Source organism: Cornus florida, unplaced genomic scaffold (assembly GCF_030987335.1).
Source record: "Cornus florida cultivar Cherokee Brave unplaced genomic scaffold, ASM3098733v1 CherokeeBrave_3.0.0_Hap2_Chr06, whole genome shotgun sequence".
NCBI lineage: Eukaryota > Viridiplantae > Streptophyta > Magnoliopsida > Cornales > Cornaceae > Cornus > Cornus florida.
Window position 1 is genome coordinate 88525400 of NW_026775576.1, and position 20457 is coordinate 88545856.

Consider the following 20457-nt stretch of genomic DNA (forward strand, 5'->3'; position numbering starts at 1 on the left):
TTGTTAATTATTTGTTTTAAATTGAATTAAGTTAGGAGAATTAATTAATTAATTAGAGTTAGGGTTTCTTTCTGCTTGTAATTAAATCGTGTCTAGGATTTGAGCCTACACATATAGTTGGTTTAGGACTTAATTTAGGGTTTCCAATAAAGCTTATAAATACATAAGTATACGTCTGCTAAGGGTTTTTTGTAAACCCTATTCACCATTTTCACGTATATAGAATTCAGAGAGCAGCCGAGTGTGTTTTGTGAGAACCTTAAGAGATTAAGGGAGGGATTCAAGGATGAGTTCTGGATTTAACTAGGAACGGCAAAGGTTGATAACAACAATTGACGTTGCTGGAGTTGTTAGAGACGATAGTTTTAGATTTCAAACCGAAAATCAGAGGCAAGTCTTTATTCTATTCTTTCCTTTTAATCTGTGTTCTGTGCATGCCTAGCTAGATTCCAGGGGTTTAACTAATGACAAAACGAAGTAATCATGCACGCTTAACGGACTAAAACTGAGAGTTTTATGGTTATATATACTTGTGCGTGATTTCATTATTTTCTTAGATCTTTATGTGTGATTTGTGGTTTAACTTGAATCTTTGCCTGTTAAAACGTTTCAAATAATTTAGGGGGCTTAACAATGAAATTTTAGGGTTTACAGAAACTGAACAGACGAAGAAGAAGACCTCAGCACTAACTGACGCGCCTAAGTTCGCAACTGAGGCGCCTAAGTTAGCAATTCAGCCCCCTAAGTTAGCAACTGAGGCTGCTCAGTTGTAACTTAGCTTGCTCAGTTGGGATTTTTAGTTTTAAACGCCCAGTTTGGGTTTTGTGCACTGTTTGGACTACACAGAGTGTTAGCACTTCGTTTAAATTGTTTTAAATGATGTATATTATTGTTTTAGACCTGTAAGAATATAGGTAAACAATGATTCATAAATGGATTAAGGTATGGACAGTGTACAGTTAGGGGAAGATCTTACATGTTGAACTTTGAATGTTAATCAGCTTACACTTTGGAACTTGGAGGATTGTTTATATGTGATTTAATTTTAATTAATCATATTTAGATAGGATTGTAAGTAACATGGATTACTTGAACTTAACCATGCTTGTGTTGGATCAAATTATTATTCACTTTGTTATTCAACTGCATTAGTGTATGGATATTTGAGAGGATGTGAACGCTTATACTTGTTTTAGCTGTATACATTATTGGAATTGGATTTTATGCTCTATAATGACTGCTTAATATTGTTGGATATGTGTTAATTTATATTGATGCATGTTATGAAGGATGGTTGTTGGATATATATAGTGTCGTTTTATTAACTATGTTATCTGGAGGATTGTATGCACCGGTATGGGACGATGGCATATTAGGGACGGCTTAGTTCAAAACACTAAGACCTACCTATTCTAGGGACGGATTAGTTCAAACACTAAGTCCTACCTAATCTGGATTGAGGTATGGATTAACCATAAAGGTTAAGTCCATCTCATACTTGTGTCATATCAATTGAGAATTAAATGACCTACTATGGTTTCAGGATGGATTTGTTATACATATATCAGACCACTACACAGATGGATGGTATTTTGTATTAGGAGGAGTACGGATTTTATATATATATATTATATGGTGTCGTGGTATGAGCTTGAGTCTCATGACCATGATTAGGGCGCGTATATTACCTTGGATGGATAACTGGACATAGGTGTTGTTCCCTGGTAGGTCTAGGTACTCATGCCCACCTTAGGGTGCGTATTTGCATGTTGCCTTCTATTCAGGCTGAGACAGACCTACTGGACTAACGAGCGTCCTATAGTGTGTACTATATACATATATGGACTACTCTAGCTATTGTTGAGTCTTCCTAGGATGTATCTGCGTATCGAATTACTGTTGGATTGTAGTAGATCAGGACTAACATGTGGGCCTGACCCACTCCTTTTTTTTTTCAGGTGTTCGTTAGTTCTAGGGTTAGAGCTTGGACGTGCAGAGCAGATACAGATATTCATTCCTCCGACTACGTATGACTACTCTATATGTTTAGCTTTAGTTTTCATTTCTGTTGTTTCAGTTTTAGTTTGGGATTTTATTAGGGGTCCACAGGATGGATTCCCGAGTTGTATGGATTGGAGGTTTTGGAAAGTTTGGTTTTAATGATTAATAATTGAGGATTTTATTATTTAGTATTCGTTCAGCATTATTATTTATTTCTTTAATTCATTATTTTGTATTCCGTGTTCGATTTAAAATACTTTAATTGTTTGATATCCCTCGGGTTTGGGCCTGGGCCTGATCAACCCGCGTCTTGGATCCGAGGGGTATCACACCTATAAATATACGGGTAAAATTCTGTCTAGGGTTTTAGAACCTTGTTTATGGTGGTGGAGGCAGAGAGAGAAACCAAAGGAGCAAATAGATAGTCACCGGAGAATTGAGAACAACGTCGGAGTAAGACAAGTTCTAATCTTAACTTTATTCCTTAGGCTTGTGTTCTTTGCATCTCTAACACAATTCCAGGTATAAAGATTAAAAGTGGATTTGTTTGCATGTCTCTATTGTTTTGTTTAAACTGAACGTAGCATAGGTTGCACTGCTTGTCTATAATCTTTTGTATATAACTCATAAATTAATTCACATAACTAGATGTTTAATTCATGTAAACTGATATATCAAGAGTGAAATTAGTTTTTAACACTCAGAGAAGCATTAACATTACATCGGTTCACATGGTTGAGTTTTTCAGAACAGTGTGTGTTCTTGAAGGGAAAACTGCTCGTTCTAACTTTTTGTTGCATAAATCTTGTTCCGATTGTTGTCAAGGAGTGACTAAGGCCTTAAACTGTTTCTGGATCACACTAGGATATAATTGTAACCAGTAGTAGCTTTAGAATTTAAGACGGATGCACCAAACGTTGCTGGAGAGGACACAATTGGAGAAGATGAGCAAATTGGGAGCAGAAGGCCAAAGAGATGGCTCCCCACAAGGGGGGAGCCGGCTCTATCAATGGTGGAGGCGGCTCCACATTGTGTGGAGCCGGCTCCACTCAAAGGGGAGGCGGCTCCCCTTATGGGGAGACGTCTCCTTCTTCCTCTATTGTGTTTTTGACCCTCTGTGTTAATTCCGGACTGATTTCTGATGCTACGGGTATGTTTAGGAGCTGTAACTGGGAGTTTTGGTTGGGATCTAGGATCAAATTAAGTAGTCAGAGGGCTTGATAATGCATGATAAATCAAGTATGTCTACTGATAAAACAGTATATGATATTTAAGTAACTTAGCAGACTGTTTGTGGACTGAGGGTTTAAATTACACAACCTTATGCATAGCAATTTATCTGGGAATGGAGTTATGGGTTGTTCGTGTTTTTGTAGTAAATTGTAAGCATGTTAGATTACAAGATGATTGTATGCTTATAATGGATAAATAATGAAAACATTAGTTGTGTTATCAGTTCCTGAACAATTGTGTAGTAATAAAAGGTGAGCATGTAAATCTGTATACTCTGTTATGCTTATTTAGATTTAATTAAAAATTGCATATATGATGTGTATTTATCAATCATGGAACTGTGTAGAGCAGTGTTAAATAGGCTTGTTAAATAACAAAGTGATAACATGCTTAATGTGAAGTAGTTGATGGTTACAATTAAATGATTGACTATCGATTGTTGGATTTGTTATATAGTTGATAATTACACTCATAAATTGTTTTATCAACTGCTGGATATTGGATTACATGCACCTGTATGGGACGGTGACATGTCTAGGTTTGGATTAGTTTCAAAATACTACATCCTACCTACACGGAATAAGGGAATGGATTTTAAAATAAATCCTACTTATATTTAAGTCAAAGAAGCTGCACAAGCTGAATGACTAACTGGATTGCTTATTATATATCTCAAGTCAAAGAAGCTGCACAAGCTGAATGACTAACTGGATTACTTGTTATATATGTTAAGTCAAAGAAGCTGTACAAGCTGAATGACTAACTGGATTCTTTAGGGATAGTTAATAACAAACTTTAAATATATTTTTATGGTACCGCGATATGAGCTTGAGTCTCAGAGTCATCGGTTAAGGAGCGTATATGCAGTAGGATGCGTAGCTGGATATGAGGTTGAGGTGTACCCTATTAGGTCTAAGTACTCATGCCCACCTATGGGTGCGTTTTGGCATGTTGCCTTCTATTCAAGTTGAGACCCTCTCTATAGTCCAGTGAGAGTCCTGTAGTATGAATATACATATGTACGGACTATTAACTATTGTTGAGTTGGTTAAAATGTATATGAGTATCGAGTCTCTGCTTGAATAGTAGTAGGGTAGAACTTGTTTGTGGGCCTGACCCACTTTTATTTTTCAGGTGTTCGACCGTTCCAGTCGTAGGCTTGATCGTGCTGAGCAGAGGCCATCGTTCACTCTTCCGACGACGTAGGACTTCTCTCCATGGTTTACTATGGATGTTCTTTTAATAGTTTTATTTTCAGTTTGGATTATTATTAGGGGTCCACTAGAGATGGATTCCTGAGTTGTATTCATGGAGGTTTCGGATGTTGGATTTATTTAATTTTTATCTGTTGAGGATTTTATATTAATATTCGTTTCAGCTTTATTATTTTACCTTCTTAAATCTATTTTGTAATCTGTGTTCGTTTTAAAATATTAATTGTTAGATATTTCCTCGGGTTTGGGACTGGGCCTGATCAACTCGTGTCTCAGATCCGAGGGGTATCACAATGTGTGCATGTCACGTGTAAGATTTGATGTGTGCTCATTAGTCATGCGTGAAGTTTGTATATTGTACCGTACGATGCTAGTCATGTGTATATGTGTGTCACATGTAAGATGCAATATTTTATTTACACACACATATATTAGTGTGTATGTTTGTTATGTGTAAGGTTTTTATATTGTATCGTGTGCATTCTAGTCACGTGTGATGTCGTTAATGCTTTCCTGCTTGTTCATACTGTACATGCACATATGTCACTTTTGTAAAGGGATGACAAATTCCTTACCCCCGCTGGGTCCCCGCGATGTTTATGGCGGGGATGCGGACCCTTTTATGTAAACGGGGATAGGGATGGGGATAAACTTTGAAAACCTGCCGGGGCCGAGAATGGGGTAAACTCGCCTCTCCCCGATTATGGTATGAATTTACTAAGATACCATTGGCCATATTATTATATTTACCAAACTAGCGTATACTATATATATACACCATATATGTTAATTTCAAAGTGAGATTTGCCTCTTTCTTTCCTTCACCATCTTCTCTCTTTCTCCTCCTAATCGATAACAACATCGACTCTTCCTCGTCCTTTCCTAATCCATCTCTGACATCGGCTCTTCTTGTCCTTCCAAATCTGCCTCCGGCATCGGCTTTTCCCCCTCACCGGCGTCGGCTTTTCACCGTCTAATTCCATATCTAATTTTGTTCATATGCATATGCAAGTGTGTGTGTGTGTGTGTGTGTATTAATTTTGAAGTGTTGCTCTGGGATTCCAGATTCTGATGTGGTTGGTTGTGTGTGTGTGTGTGTGTGTGTGTATAATGGATACTACCGATTACTCCTACATATACATATTGGGGGCGATTTTTTTTTTTTTTTCCCTCGAATTGTGAATTCGTGATATTGAGAATTAGGAAAGCTTAATCGGGGGCGGGGCGGGGCGGGAATGGGGGCGGGGAAGATGGTGGCGGGGACGGGGGCGGGGATTTTGGCCGGTTATAGGGATGGGGAATAAGATCCCCGCCCCACCCCGTTGCCATTCTTACTTTTGTAGTTATATAATTAAAATATATATATATATATATATATATATATATATATATATATATATATTAATATAAAAATTAAGTAAAAAATTTAAACACTAAATTTTTAAATTAATTATCTAAAATACTTGAAAGCAATACAATTTTTTTCTTTTATTTTCTAATAAATCATAAATGCAAAAAAATCATGAAAAGTAATTAGTGAGTAGTGATTAAAAAGACATCTTACAATTTTGTACCTTACCTACTCTTAAGAACATTAGGATTCCCAATTCTTCCACCATCTCAATCTCTGCCCCTCATTTGCCTTTTCTTTCTTAAACTCCATCTCTCCCCTCTTTTCGTTTGTGGAGAAGTATATATTTGTTATGCATGCGCAGATATTTATGCTTTCTTTTTTCCTCTTTTTTGTTTCATTTATGTGCATACGTATCGCGTGTAAGATTCGATGTATGCATGTTTATCACGTGTGAAGCTTGTATGTTGTGTCGTATGCGTGCGTGTCACGTGTAACATTTGGTACGCGCATGTTAATTATACGTAAAGCTTGTATGTTGTATCGTATGCATACTAGTCATGTGTACATGTGTGTCATATAGAAGATTCAATATTTTCTTTACACACACACATATATATATTATTTGTATGCGTGTCTATTACACGTAAAACTTCTATGTTGTATTGTGTGCATATTAGTCGCGTATGATGTTGTTAATGCTCACTTGATCAGATTTATCTGCACATGTGCGCGTGCCGCTTTTCAAGTTGTTTAATTAAAAGAAGTAAAAAAAGAAAAAAATAAAGCCTCAATAGGAAAATTAAGTAAAAAAATTTGAAAACTAAATTTTCTTATAATCTATAATACTAATAAATAAAAAAATGTGTGTTAGGTCAATCCCCTTTATATAAACAATTGTTTATATCCATTTTAGTAAAATAATAATAATAATATAACTATTTATATCCATTTTAAAATTGTTCATATTTGAGGAAAAATTCATACTATTTTTAACTGTTAATTAACTTTCAAAACCTATAGTCATGGGAATATTTGAAAAATTATATTATACATGTCAAGTTAGATTTAAGAGACCGGTTTAAGAGACCAATTTGCTTCAAATAATCCATTTTTTAAAGTTATTGTGCTGAACAAATCCCGTTAGAAGTCTATGAACAATTAAATAGATAGAATCCACCAACTAATAAGTGGCATAATAGGAAACTAAAATACTGGGGATAACTTTTATGAGAAACTAAATTTTTTTTTTTTCAAATTATTTAGTTTAAATTTTGAATTGATTCTTCCAATCCCAATTCCAAAGTGTCGATTCTGTGCTTTGAACGCAAAATAAATGATTATTTTTTTTATTTCTTTTCATTTTCTGCTATTTCTACCTATGGTACAATGAAAATGAAAGGAAAAGAAAAGTATGATAATTGAGGAAGATGATATATTGTGTTTGGTATGAAATGTTGGAAGGAAAATAAAAGAAAATGGAGGTTTTGGAGGGATACAATAAGGCATATTAGTAATTTTTGTTATCCTTCAAAAAATAGGGGGAAATGAAAGGAAAGAGAAAGAAATGTTAATATTATAAAACTTTGTAAATATCTAATTTGCCCTTATTTTTTCAAATGACAAAATTTATGAAAAATAGTATGATTGTAAATTCATTAAAATAGTTTTTTTTTTTTTTTTTTTTTTGCCTTTTCTATTATCCAAATATGGTTACCATCCTTTTATCTATTTTCCTTCATTAACAAGATAAAATAGTTTGGATATGGTATGATAGCCCAGTGGTAGGGCTTGTGTTGCTCTTGGCCAGAGGCCCAGGTTCAAATCCCCATTCCATCAATTAATTGCTTTAACTTCCAAAAAAAAAAAAAAAAAATAGATAAATAGTTAACGTTATCCTCTCATTTCCTTTCTTTTCTTTTACCACATAACTAAAGTTATATTTTCTATTCTTTTTTCAGTGTACCATTTACCAAAATAGCCTAATGTTTCATTCGGTGGGAAGGAAAAAAATTGAATAGAAAGAATGGAAATGAGAGAAATGATGGATGAGATATCTTTAAAGAAGAGATTGTGTCATTTTTTTTTTTAATTCGATTGAATGAAAGAGGAGAAAAAGCTGACCACTTACTCTGTTCGTTAAGAGAAAGGAGAAGTGAGAATTTTAAAATATTTTTACCATTATAACGTAAATATTTATAAAAATGTAATTTGTGAAGGATAATATTGTAATTTGATTTTTTTATAACAGCCCAACTTGTATTCCCCATTCTCTTCTGCCCATATTTGGAGAGATAAAAAAATTGTAATAGAGGAATTATGATTCATTCATTCTATTATCTTTTATCTCTTTATTTCTTTTTTTATCAATATATATATATATATTTCTTCACATCTCTTTTTTTACCCATCTTCTTTCATTCCTCCCCAACAAAGTACAAGGCCCAGTTTGGTTGGAGGGTATAGGAAGGAAAAGAAAAGAAAGGTAATGGAGGGAAATCAAATATTGTGTTTTGGATCAGTTTTCAAAGGAAAAGAAAGAATCAGAGGGATTTGGAAATAAAAAAGTTATATAGGATGTGTTGGCTTTGTTAGCCTTTCAAAATGAGAGGAAATCGAAGGAAAGGAAAAGAAAGAATAATTTTTTTAAGGGTAAAATACAGCCACACCCCCTGAGGTTTGGCAAAAAGACACATATGAAAGTTACTCATTTTTCGGATAGTGACACCCTCTTTCTGAAATTCCATCCAAACAAGGCCTTAATTCATATGAAAAGACAAAATTACCCCTCAATATTAAATTCAGATATATTACAAAATTTCAGACCTTGCAAAATGACGCAACAACCCCTTATTATTTTTTCTCTGCTTCTTTTCCTATCACACCATCTATGCCTCTCTCTCTCTATCTGCTAACATATATATATATATATATATATATATATATATATATATATATATATATATAATACACATTACAACACCACCACCAACACTGGCGAGGCAGGCGCAGGGGTCATCGACCGCTGCCGCCACCACACCTCAGCCTCCCTCACCACCACCACACCTACCCACACTGCTCTCCTGGAGTGGTGCAACCACCTCTAATGATTAAAAATTCCACTAAACAACTCTTAGCCCACTGATTTCCTTTTTCTCAGGAAAAAATGATTAATTGGTAAACAAACAATTAAAATATATTTCCTTGCTGTTAAAATATATACACATACATATATATTCAATTATTGTATCTAATTGAGAGTTCAACCATAATATCTAATTGGTGGTTAAACCAAATATTACTTTAAAATTTTGAAAAAGATCCTTAGAGTCCTTTAAGAAATTTATGAATGATTAGAATGCACTACTGAGAATTGTCCTCTAATGAGACCAATAAGACTTTTGGAACTCTTATATATGATAACAATAAGGGATCTAATGATATAAAAGTTAAAAGGGGTGTGTACATATATATGTATCAATCTTTGCAAAATGATGAAGGCTCTATGGGTCGACGGAATCAAAGGATGAAGGCCGCAGATCCATTCAGTATCACCACTTGTATATATATATATATATATGTATGTATGTGTGTATATATGTGTGTGTCTATTGATGTTGGGGCGGAGGAAAAGAGAACAAAAAGGAGAGAAGGTGAGAAAAATGACTTCGATCCGATAATGTTCCATGGTGGCATGCGTCGTCATCACCAACAACCATGACGATGGTTTGAAGCACCACCACACGAGAATGATGATGAGGCTGTGGCGGCGGCGACTGAGGAGTTCTTTATACAGGTTGTCGGGCGGCGATTATGTACACACATACATACAGAGAGAAGGGTTTGGGTTTGGATTTGGATTTGGATTTGGGTTTGATTCAAGGGTATTTAAGTTAATTAAAATATCAATTTCATATCAAAAGGTATTAAAGTCAATTCACCATTGTCAGGGTCTCTTTGTCCATTTTTCAAACTTGAAGGGGTGTCATTATTCAAAAAATGGGTAACTTTCATCTATGTGTCCTTTTACCAAACCTTAGGGGTGTGGCTGTACTTTACCATTTTTTTAATGAAAACTTTTTAATACTATATTTGCCTTCTTTTTATAAAGGGCAAAATATATGAAAAATAGTATGATAGTAAATTTATGATAATATTTTCCTTTCATTTCTTTCCGCAAACACTATTACTCATTTCTTTTCTTTTCTTTTCTCTCTCATAACTAATCTTATTATCCTCTCTATTTCAAAACAGTTGGGTACATTGAGAACTGTATTTTGTGAGCCACAATTTTCAAAAGACCTAGTTATTTTGGGATTAGGGAGTATTTCTTTTATTTCTATTGTACCAAACATTGGACTCCCACTGCCAAAATCAGTTTCTAATTTAATTAGTACGGAGTAAAATTTTTGTGACTACAGTATATTGTATTGATGGGTGGGCATTGACTGCACGATGGAACACAAGCTTATGGTAAAACCGCAAGAATGATATGATCTGTTCAGAGCAATGTGTCCAGTGGCCCGAGTGTGACTGAGTAGAAACCGAGTCGAGTCGAAGAGAGAGAGAGAGAGAGAAAGAGAAGAGAGAGAAAATGTTCCTACGAAGGGTGGCGCTGCCTCTGATGGCGAGGGTGAAGGAGACGACGGGGATCGTAGGGCTTGATGTGGTCCCGAACGCGAGGGAGGTGTTGATTAATCTATATAACAAAACCCTAAAGGAGATTCAGATCGTCCCTGAGGACGAGGGCTACCGTAAGGCGGTAGAGAGTTTCACGCGCCACCGCCTAAAGGTGTGCCAGGAGGAGGAGGACTGGGAAGTAATAGAAAAACGGCTCGGATGTGGTCAGGTCGAAGAGCTCATCGAAGAGGCTCAGGACGAGCTCAAGCTCATGTCCAAGATGATCGGTCTGTACTGTCCAATACTCTCTCCATTCTCTCATTTTTTGAGTTAAATTGATTGTAGATTTACAGAAAAATGGAAATCTTAATATTTCCGTTTGGTTGCTGAGAAAGGATAGGGGAAAGAGAAGAAATTGATTTCTTAAAACAAGTGGAAAACGTTATTGAAAATGATGCAAGTTTAATAATGACATGGAATATATGTGTGTGTATATTGGTTAAAAATCTCTACTTTTATTTTTATCAAGAATTATTGGCGTTATAGAGGTGACTTTTTATTGCTTTTGCAAGATTTTGGTGTATGCATTTTGGGTGGATTTTAGATTAAATTGTTTTGACTTAGTGTTCTATTAAGTTTAGCAATTTTTCACTTGATCCCATCTTGATTTTGCTTTCTTTCCCGTTAGTGGCTGTGTTTTGTTCAAAATCTTAATCATTCCTTTTGGGACTTCACCCAATCCATGAATTGTCTCCAGCTTGTTTAATATCCTTTTTGTAATGAATGCAAAGAAAATAATGTTGTTATTGGGTTACTTTGATCGTAAAGTCTTACCACCAAATGCTAGCCGTGATGCTTGTGGTAATGCGGATGATCTACCTCTGCAAACCAATGGCTTGGGAATGGGCATAGGGTTCATGCACATTGGCCGAACCCAGAGAAACACAACTCGTGTTTAGTTTCGAGCTTTGATAGGGTGTGTGTTTGTTTACGATGATCTTTAGAAAGTTGGTAAGATAAAAAGTTGTTCCCCCGTCAATTAAAAAGTGGATATTATCTTGTGATTTTTGAAAACTTTCCATGTCTGATTTTTAGAAACTTGCTGATTTTATGTAATTTTTTGATTTTTAGTAACTTTGCTTTATTATAATAATGCCAATTATAGTAGGATTGCTAGGAGGCTATATATATATAAAGGGTGGTTAGGGTATTGGAGAGTATTATGCTTAAGAGCAACTAAAGTAAAGCTTGCTTTTCAATTATCCTTTCTCTTGCACTGTTCCTTTGTTCTGTCACAACTAATCGTCTCCTCTTGCTAAGAGTGCATCACAATAGTAATGGCTTGGGTTATTTTAGGATCAATGAATTCCATAGTTGCTATTTCCCTAAGAACATGAAAGCTTGCATATTCCATATGCTCTGATTGTCAGGTTTCAGAAGAATAACTGCAAGAATGTTTACTGGTCTGAGGGGTCGAGCTAGGATGTTAGAGCTCATTCAATGGAAGGGAAGAGGTGGTACTTAAGGTGTCATTGTGTGGCTCTACACCGAAATATGTGATTCTGGTAGCGGATCTCAACTTAATTGGCAAATAACCAACTAGAAGCATGTGGGGTTTGGAAAGATCCCATATCTATTCGATTGAAATCTAGATAAAGCTTATTTATGTTCTCTTTTCAAACTTTCAACTAAATTCGAAATTTTAGTAGAACCTTTAACCCAATACATTTTAGCCTCCCTAACTTGTTTAAATTTCTCTTATCTTCACTATTTTTTTGAAATGAAGCTGGAACTTATTTATATATATCTATATATATTGCACATTGTTAATAAATAACTTATGAATTTCAGTGTATAATTCACACTAGTAAAGGAATACAGTTTTGTTCAAATGGATATTGAGAATAATGTAAAATCAATAAAATGATTAAATTTTTTTGTAAAATTTAAATTTTTCCATGGAATAGTACAAGTAAAAATACAACACCTTGAAACATGTAGAATTTACATGTATGCATGACCCAGAACTCACGGTCTCATTTACACTGAATACGCACTCAAAAAAAGGATCACGGAAAGAATAAATTTGTCCTTATAAATGCCTTAATGGTGTGTATAATTGAAAAACTAATATATACGTTTTCTTCTTTGGGTATAACAACCAAATGGATTGCATCAGCAAAAACTAGAACCGGACCCTTTTTAATGGGTTCACCCGAATTGATCTGCTCCTCGCCAAATTAACCCAAGGATGGGTATGGTCGGGTGGATTGTTGGGTTTGGGATGCTATTTCTACCTCTACAGTAATGAAACTTCGGATAAATTTCATTTCTCATGCCTCTGTGTTGGTTCTCAATTTACTGTAATTGTTGAAAGATTGCAGACGCGTTTAGTTGTTTATTTTGGCTCATAGAATACTTGTTTTACTTGGTATATAATATGCAAGAGAAGTTTTTGTTTTTAAATTGTTATTAGGAGGGGGTTCTACATATATCATCCAAGAATTTTCATAGAATTTAATATTTTCTGCAAAACAAATTGACAGAAAAGTTTAAATTCCTCAAAAATATTTGTCGCTGTAAAAAGTCTTTAAACCCTTAGTGAGAGAGAAACTAATATATTAAGAATCTGATTCACTTGTATATTGGCAAGTGTCACTCCAAATCCTCTCCCCCTTGTCCTCGGTGCCGGCATCACTACCACTACCAAACCCACCTCCTTCCATTGATTCCTGTCACTATCTCTTCCATGTATTCTAGCTACCTTCTTTTTCTGATTCACTCTCATATCTCTCTATTTTTAAATCAAAGCACCATCATTCAAGTAACTTCTACCCTTTAGCTTCCATTGTTGGTAATTTATTGGTATTATATGAGAGAGAGAGAGAGAGAGAGGAGGGTAGATTTTTTATTTTAGTTTGATAAGTAAGAGAGAGAGGGTAGATAGAATATTAAGTATAATACCCAGAATCGTGGAGTAGTTGGAGATTCGAGATCATTTCTTACATGGTGAATCTGAGTATGGCAAATAACGTAGCAATTATCTTGATGTAAACATTTTATAGGTGTGCATGTATAACATATATCTAGGTATTCTTATTTTAAAGATTGTTTAGAGAGAGATGTGTTTCTCGCCTGAACCAGTGTCACCTTCCACAATTTCTCTGCCAATATTTTTTTTTCCCCTTCACCAAGTTCATTATAGTTTGTCTTAAAATTTTCAGAATGTCAGATTGCACCATGAACAGTGTCATCAGTGCTGGTGTCACCTAAATAGCCTCCGCAAGCACCATCATTGCTTCCAAATATATGGAAATGTTGGTGGTTAATTAACCCAAAAATAACAATATGTTTAGGTTAGGTTGGTTCTGTTGTTGAGGTGGCAAGTGAAGATTGGTCCTCCATTTGTTCACCCCTTCCCCATGTTGCGTTGCTTTGAAGCAATGGGAGTAATAAAGTAAATTAGTCTCCAATGTTGATTTTCATTAAATCATTGGGGATCGTTTTGTAGAACTATCCATTGATCTTTGTTGTAATTGGTACTAAAACTATTGTTGGATGTTGGTTTGAGTTGAGATTGGTTATGCTCTGTTTTGGCTGGTAAAAAATATAAAGCAAGGGTGGGGGATGGACGCATCTTCAACCCGAGGCTTTCCTTTCCTTTTATTTTTTACCATTCTAAATTTTCTGGGTTGAAGGATTGAAAGGATTAAGAAGATCAAACCTTAGACAGACCAACACTACCCCTGCTCTTAAATTTTGAAAGGTGCCTTGGATTATCAGCCTGCCAGGTAGCATCCCTGTTTAGGATTCCGTGCTAAACTTACACAGTATTGATATAGTAACCATCTTAATACAAAAATCTGGTAGAAACCAATTAAGCAGCCTTATAAGATTTTTAGAAGTTCTAAATTTACTATGTGCTGGCCCGTGGTTCCTAGGTGACTATGCTTGATTGGGTTGATATCCTTAACCCTTGAGGTCTATATATGTACTTTATCTGATGTCTATTCTATCGGTCAGCAATGAAACTTTGCAGTTCTGTTAAATAGGCCTTATTTTTCATGTATTTTCTATGTAATTATACAAAATTGTTTTTGATTTCCATCTTACTTGACGTTTGGGATTGTAATTCCCGTGACAAATCCTTGTTTGCTAGATTCAACAATGATATGGAGTTCTTATCAATTTTGTCTGTTTTTCCTTTTCTTGTATCAATTTTGGGAGAGTGTTGAGGTGGATGAGTGGGGTGACTAGAAAAGTTGAGTAGTAAGAGTGTGAGGGAAATTAGGTGTAGCACCCATTTCTGAGAATATTAGAGAGAGTAGATTGAGATGGTTTGGACACATCTATCGGAGGCCTAGAGACGCGCCGGTGAAGCGTGGAAGATTAGTTATTATAGAAGGTAAGAGACGGAGAGGGCGACCAAAAATAACATGGGATTAAGGTTATTAAAAATGATTTTAAAAAGTTAAACATGGGAGGGGAAAGGACATGTAATAGAAAAGATTGGAGAGAGAGAATTCACGTGGCCAAACCCATGTATATGGGATTAAGGCAAGGATGATGACGACAACAAACATGTGATCAACAGTCATATTATATTCTTCATCATTTTTTCCTTTATTTCTTTTTCATTGAAAAACACCCCTTGCTCGGGGTAGGTGTTTGGCAAAATCTCTCTCCCCCTCAACCCCTATTGCAGCTGCCATTCAGAAGCCTTTCCTTATTGGAAAGCCTCCAGTTACCTAATGTTAAGATGGTTTTCCTTTCCATTTAGTCCAGTATGATACGTGGTAAATTTTGAGTTAAAGCGAACATCTTCATTGAATCTCGCCTTCTATAAGACTGACTTTTATGAATTTGAAGTGTTAATAATGTGCATTTCTTGTTTTGTTGTATTGCAGAGTGGGATGCATGGGGTGTTCCTGATGACTATGAGTGTGAAGTTATTGAGAATGATGCTCCAGTTCCGAAGCATGTCCCCTTGCACCGACCTGGCCCTCTCCCTGAGGAGTTCTACAAGACGTTGGAGGCTGTTACTTCAGGCACGTTGGAGCCTGCTACTTCGAAGCCTGCAATCACCTCAAGCGACTGACAAAACAATGGAGTAGTATGCTGCTGGCACTTGTTTTGGATATTCATTAAGAAACATCTGAGATTCTAAGCTAAATCAATGTCCTTTACTCTCTAAGTTCTCTTGTTTATGCTTGTTACGTCGAAATAGTTTGTTTGCTGGATCGGACATAGTTTATTGGTGTAGAAAAGCTTAAACCATTGCCAATAAACTCGAATTGAGCTGGTATTTTAATAAATTTATTTTTAATTTGCGTTCCTGTTGTAGTGAGAACTTGTGCTAGGAGTATTAGCTGTATTTGCCTGTGACTAAGAAATAAAAAGGTCGATGAGGGAATAATTGTTCTCGACATAGGATCTTGGGTATGCAACTTTTTAAATGGCGTTTCAGTGTAAGAATTCATCATCTTTAATGATATATCATAGAAAAATTGATCATATTTTGCCATGTTGTCATTTTCATGTTCTCTAGAAATGACAAAATTCATGAATAGTTTTGATATGGCTACTATTTTTTGAAAGAGTTCCATTTACGTTCAAGATAATTGGACGTGAATGGAGGTTGCTACACCTTGAATTGGCAATGCCTAGCTACAAAGTTCATGCACCGTTGCTACTGCACCTACAGTTTGCAAAATCTGCTTGATACATGGCTACAGAGACTAATGTACTACCAATTATCTTGCCTCCATCATGGTTTGTTTCACTAATTTTCACACAATTTTCTTATGGTATAATATTTCTGGATAAATCAAAATTTAATCTATTACGGAGTATATAGTATTTCATCCTGAAAATTTGAAGTATACAAAGTTTCTGGTTCTGTGCCTTCCAGTCAATCCTCCAAAATTACCTGGAATACATAAATTGTCGAAATACCTAAATTGGAGCGAAGCACCTGTCTTTTTAGGCTGTATTTGAGTAAACCGTTTGGACTTGAAATCCCTTCAGTTAAACTAATTGGACAGCAAATACTTTTGAAACTAGGGTTTCCACTGAAATTGTTGTGATAAAGAAATTATGGCCAAATTTTTTTCTGGCTGGTAACTCTCAATTATTATGTAGTTCATGACATCCAAAACCAACCCATGCTCATAAAAAATGTAATACCAAAACCGATTGAGCAAATGTTTCAAAACTCCGCCAAAAATAGCAAAAGAGGCAAGAAACATGTTGCATTCAACATTGCTGGTTCAAAGTCTTGGTGACTTTACAACCTTTGCCATTTCGAATCCTTAATCTAATATCTTCTTTCTGAACTTGACAGTCTCACCAGAAACCAGAGTTTTGGAACAAAAATGAATCTGGAGAGCAACAAGCCTAGTGACCGAATATTTCTTTGCTTTATCAGCTGCAGAAAGTGCCTTCCAGAACAATGTTAAGCTTTCCTCTAACAGCAGTTATCATGATTTTATTGATCACAATAGATCCAGCAAGGTCATGGTTCATGAAATGCAAGCCACTTTGTTACAGTGTTTACCAATAGCCTTTGCATGAACATTCGCCCTTCTTGAAACAGTGTAAGCAGTTTCGATCCCTCACAATTATCTCCCTATCAACCAACCTAGTTACATTCATCATGAAGTTATGACAATCTCTGCAAATACGCGTGTTCTTGATTATCCGTATTGGAGCTGTTGATGGTGCATTAAGGAGACCAAATGCAACGGCTAACTTCTCACTGTGGTATGATGAATCTCCACTGTTTTGATATAAATATCCTCCATTGTTGAACTCGGCTATTAATGACTGTATTTTGCCATGAATCATATTTATTTGTGGATGTGTTCTGTCTCCTGCAGTGAAGAGATGAACCTTGCTTCTCATCTCAATCCAGCTTTGACCAGGATTCTTCTCCAAACCCATCTCTCTCATCTTCCTGCGGATTTGCTCACCTAAATCGGGTTGGCCAGAATCATCATACATGTTAGCAAGTAGCAAATAAAATGCTGGATCAGATGGATCAAGCTCAAGACCTTTTCTTGCAATATATTCCCCAAGAGGCACGTTCCTATGTAATTTGCAGAAACCCAATAATGTTTTGTAGATCAATGCGTCTGGCATGAAAGGCATGGTTTCTAACACAGCACCGGCCTCCTCTAGCCAGCCAGCTCGGCCAAGGAGATCAACTAAACGAACATAGTGATCAAGTTGCGGTGTCAGACCACATGTTTCTCTCATAGATTTGAAATACTCTAAACCTAGATCAACAAAACCACCACGACTGCTAGCGAAGAGCAGTATTAAGAATGTAATAGGATCAGGTTTGACTCCGGCCAACCTCATATCTTCAAAGGCAGAAAGAGCGGAGGAGATGTGCCCATTCATTGCTAAACCAAACATTAACCCATTCCATGACACGGCATCCGGCTCAACTATTTCTCCAAAAGCTCTATGCAAATCATGTATGCATCCACATTTACTGTACAAGTCAACTAGGCCATTTGATACCGAAATTAAGCTGCATAAGCCAGATTTTATGGAATAAGAATGAAGCTGCTTCCCGGGCTCCATTGCACCTAAGCCAGCTGATGCAGATAAGAAGCCAGCCATGCTAAATGCATCTATCTTAACGTTACCATCAAACATGTGAGTGATGATGTTTAAAGCCATACCATGATATCCCATTTGATTCATTCTTGTGGCTAAACTAGTGTATGTGATGGCATCTCTCCGACTCATCATACTAATCACGTGCCATGCATCATTAAACATACCCGATGCAGCATAAGCATCTACAAGAGCATTCTCAAGAGCTATATCATCATCTGCCCTGATTTTAACAATATACCCATGAAGTTTCCTTTTCTGACTTGGAGATTTCATATTTCCACAAGCCCCAAGGATGGCAGAGAGAGTAAAAGAATTTGGTTGCTCCCCCACAAGCCGCATCTCATCAAATGCCTGAAATGACTCTTGTCCAAGACCATGTTCAGCCAAACCAGAAATCAATGAAGTCCAAGAGATTACATTAGGAGAGGCTATCCCATTAAATGCTCTCAAAGCATCTTCTATCATGTACGAACTTTTCATGTACATATCAACAAGTGCATTTCCAACAGAAGCATCACACTCCAAGCCGGCAATGATCACCCTCGAGTGGATTTGTTTCCCCAATTCTAGTGCAAGGACCGAGGAGCAAGCATTTAGAACTGCAGAGTAAGTGTAACTGTTTGGTACAACACCAGAGATCAACATGTCACGAAATGCAGCAATAGCATCACTGAACTTCAAGTTTTGACCGAAACCACTAACAATAGCAGTCCATAACAACACATCAAATTCACACGTCTGGTTCGAGACCTTCACTGCATCTCCCATCCTCTGGCTTTTTGAATACATATGAACAAGAGCTGTCTTCAAAACCAAACTCAACTCAACTCCCCGCCTTAATAAATGGGCATGGACTAATTTCCCATAGTTCAAGCCAAGAAAACTCGAGGCTACCACAAGTTTCACAAAAGTGTACTCATTTGGAGGAACACCAGCATCAAGCATATCACAATAAAGTTGAAAAGCCCGACTCCAATTTTGAGCATCAACAAAAGAAGAGATCATCATTGTCCAAGATACAGTGTCACCATTGTTCATACTAGTGAATAGTTTGTATGCTTCATCAGCATGATCACACTTGGAATAAAAATAAATCAAGCCACTGCCCAAAACCAAATTCGATTCAAACCCATGCTTGATCATATAGGCCTGCACACGAGTCCCCTGATCAAATTCCCCGAGAGCAGAACACGATCTTAAGACCGTCGAGAGTGTGAAATCATTAGGACATTGGCCAGAAATATTCATTAAATCAAACATTTCAAGTGCCTCCTTATGGTCTCCGTGCCGGACATAAGCAGACACCATCCCTGTCCAGGAAACAACATCCTTATGCGGCATTTCATCAAAAAAGTGGCGTGCATGTTCTGGTCCAAAGCATTTTGCATATAGAGACAACAGATTGTTATTCAGTAACAAATTATCATGAAGACCCAATTTGACTATTGGGCTGTGAATGCAAACAGCCTCTTTCAATGACTGTGAATTGCATAATGAAAGAACTTGTGAGCAGATTGTTTCAAATTGGGACAGTTCAGTTCTGTAGGAAATCTTGGGTACTGCTCTCCATAACATCTCTCTAGCTTCTACTCAAATTTCCAGACATCATATGGAAACACAAGACTGTTCCTAAGAAAGGGTAGGATTTGGATGCTTAAGAACAACAAAAGATTGTTCCTTCCATTTTTTTTTTTATTTTTTTTTATTTTTTTGTGACTGGAGAGTGTGGCTTTCGTTCTCTCCTAAATATCTGATATTACTTCGAGTGTACAATATCATTTCTTGCAACACTGGATTGGAAGGTTCTGGAAACCACTGGATTCCAAATAACAGCAACGATGTTGTCCCATCTTCTTAGTAAAAATTGGCTAGCGAGAGGAAGGTTCTCGAAACCAAATATGTTCACATTAAGAACTTGCCTCGCGTTGATGGACGAGCGCGTAAACTAATAGTAAAATTGGTAATAAATGAATACTGTGCTTAAATTGACAAAATTGGAAGGATATCTGTACAAAACTTTTGGTATGAGGAGGTCATTCCACTTCTGATTATGCACCAAACTAGGATGATATTGAAATAAAAAAATATTTTTATTAATAGAGATGTCAAAAAAAAATTACCATCACTAAAAACATTTAAATGTTTGATGATGTATTATAATAAATATTTTTTATAATTAAATTAATTTTAAAATTATTTGGTAACAATAGTTTTTTAAATACTTTTATTGTTAATTTTATAATAATATTTTTCTTTATTAGATGTTACCTTGTTTGATAATAAAACTGTATTAAAGAACTATTTTTTCTAATTAAATTAATTTTAAAATTATTTGGTAATAATAATTTTTTTAATACTTTTATTGTTAATTTTACAATAATATTTTTCTTTCTCAGATGTTACTATATT

At 35.9% G+C, this 20457-nt stretch overlaps 2 protein-coding genes across 2 annotated transcripts; one reads left to right on the top strand and one right to left on the bottom strand.

The window, feature by feature from the left end:
• Nucleotides 1-10295: 10295 nt before the first annotated feature.
• On the top strand, nt 10296-15845 carry LOC132312678 (probable NADH dehydrogenase [ubiquinone] 1 alpha subcomplex subunit 5, mitochondrial). The gene is made up of 2 exons (XM_059811144.1): nt 10296-10706; nt 15327-15845. Exons 1-2 carry the CDS (start codon nt 10394-10396, stop codon nt 15515-15517), a joined length of 504 nt encoding a protein of 167 aa, XP_059667127.1. The 5' UTR covers nt 10296-10393; the 3' UTR covers nt 15518-15845.
• Nucleotides 15846-16226: 381 nt separating this feature from the next.
• Nucleotides 16227-20095, bottom strand: LOC132312679 (pentatricopeptide repeat-containing protein At5g52850, chloroplastic). Its single transcript, XM_059811145.1, has one exon. The coding sequence runs from the start codon at nt 19621-19623 to the stop codon at nt 16972-16974; it is 2652 nt and encodes an 883-aa protein (XP_059667128.1). The 5' UTR covers nt 19624-20095; the 3' UTR covers nt 16227-16971.
• Nucleotides 20096-20457: the final 362 nt, after the last annotated feature.

Excerpts from the sequence above, each read along its gene's own strand:
- LOC132312678 (XM_059811144.1), top strand. The coding sequence starts at position 10,394 with ATGTTCCTACGAAGGGTGGCGCTGCCTCTGATGGCGAGGGTGAAGGAG. Across the intron at positions 10,707-15,326 it reads GCTCATGTCCAAGATGATCG|AGTGGGATGCATGGGGTGTT; the intron begins GTCTGTACTGTC and ends GTTGTATTGCAG.
- LOC132312679 (XM_059811145.1), bottom strand. The coding sequence starts at position 19,623 with ATGTTATGGAGAGCAGTACCCAAGATTTCCTACAGAACTGAACTGTCC.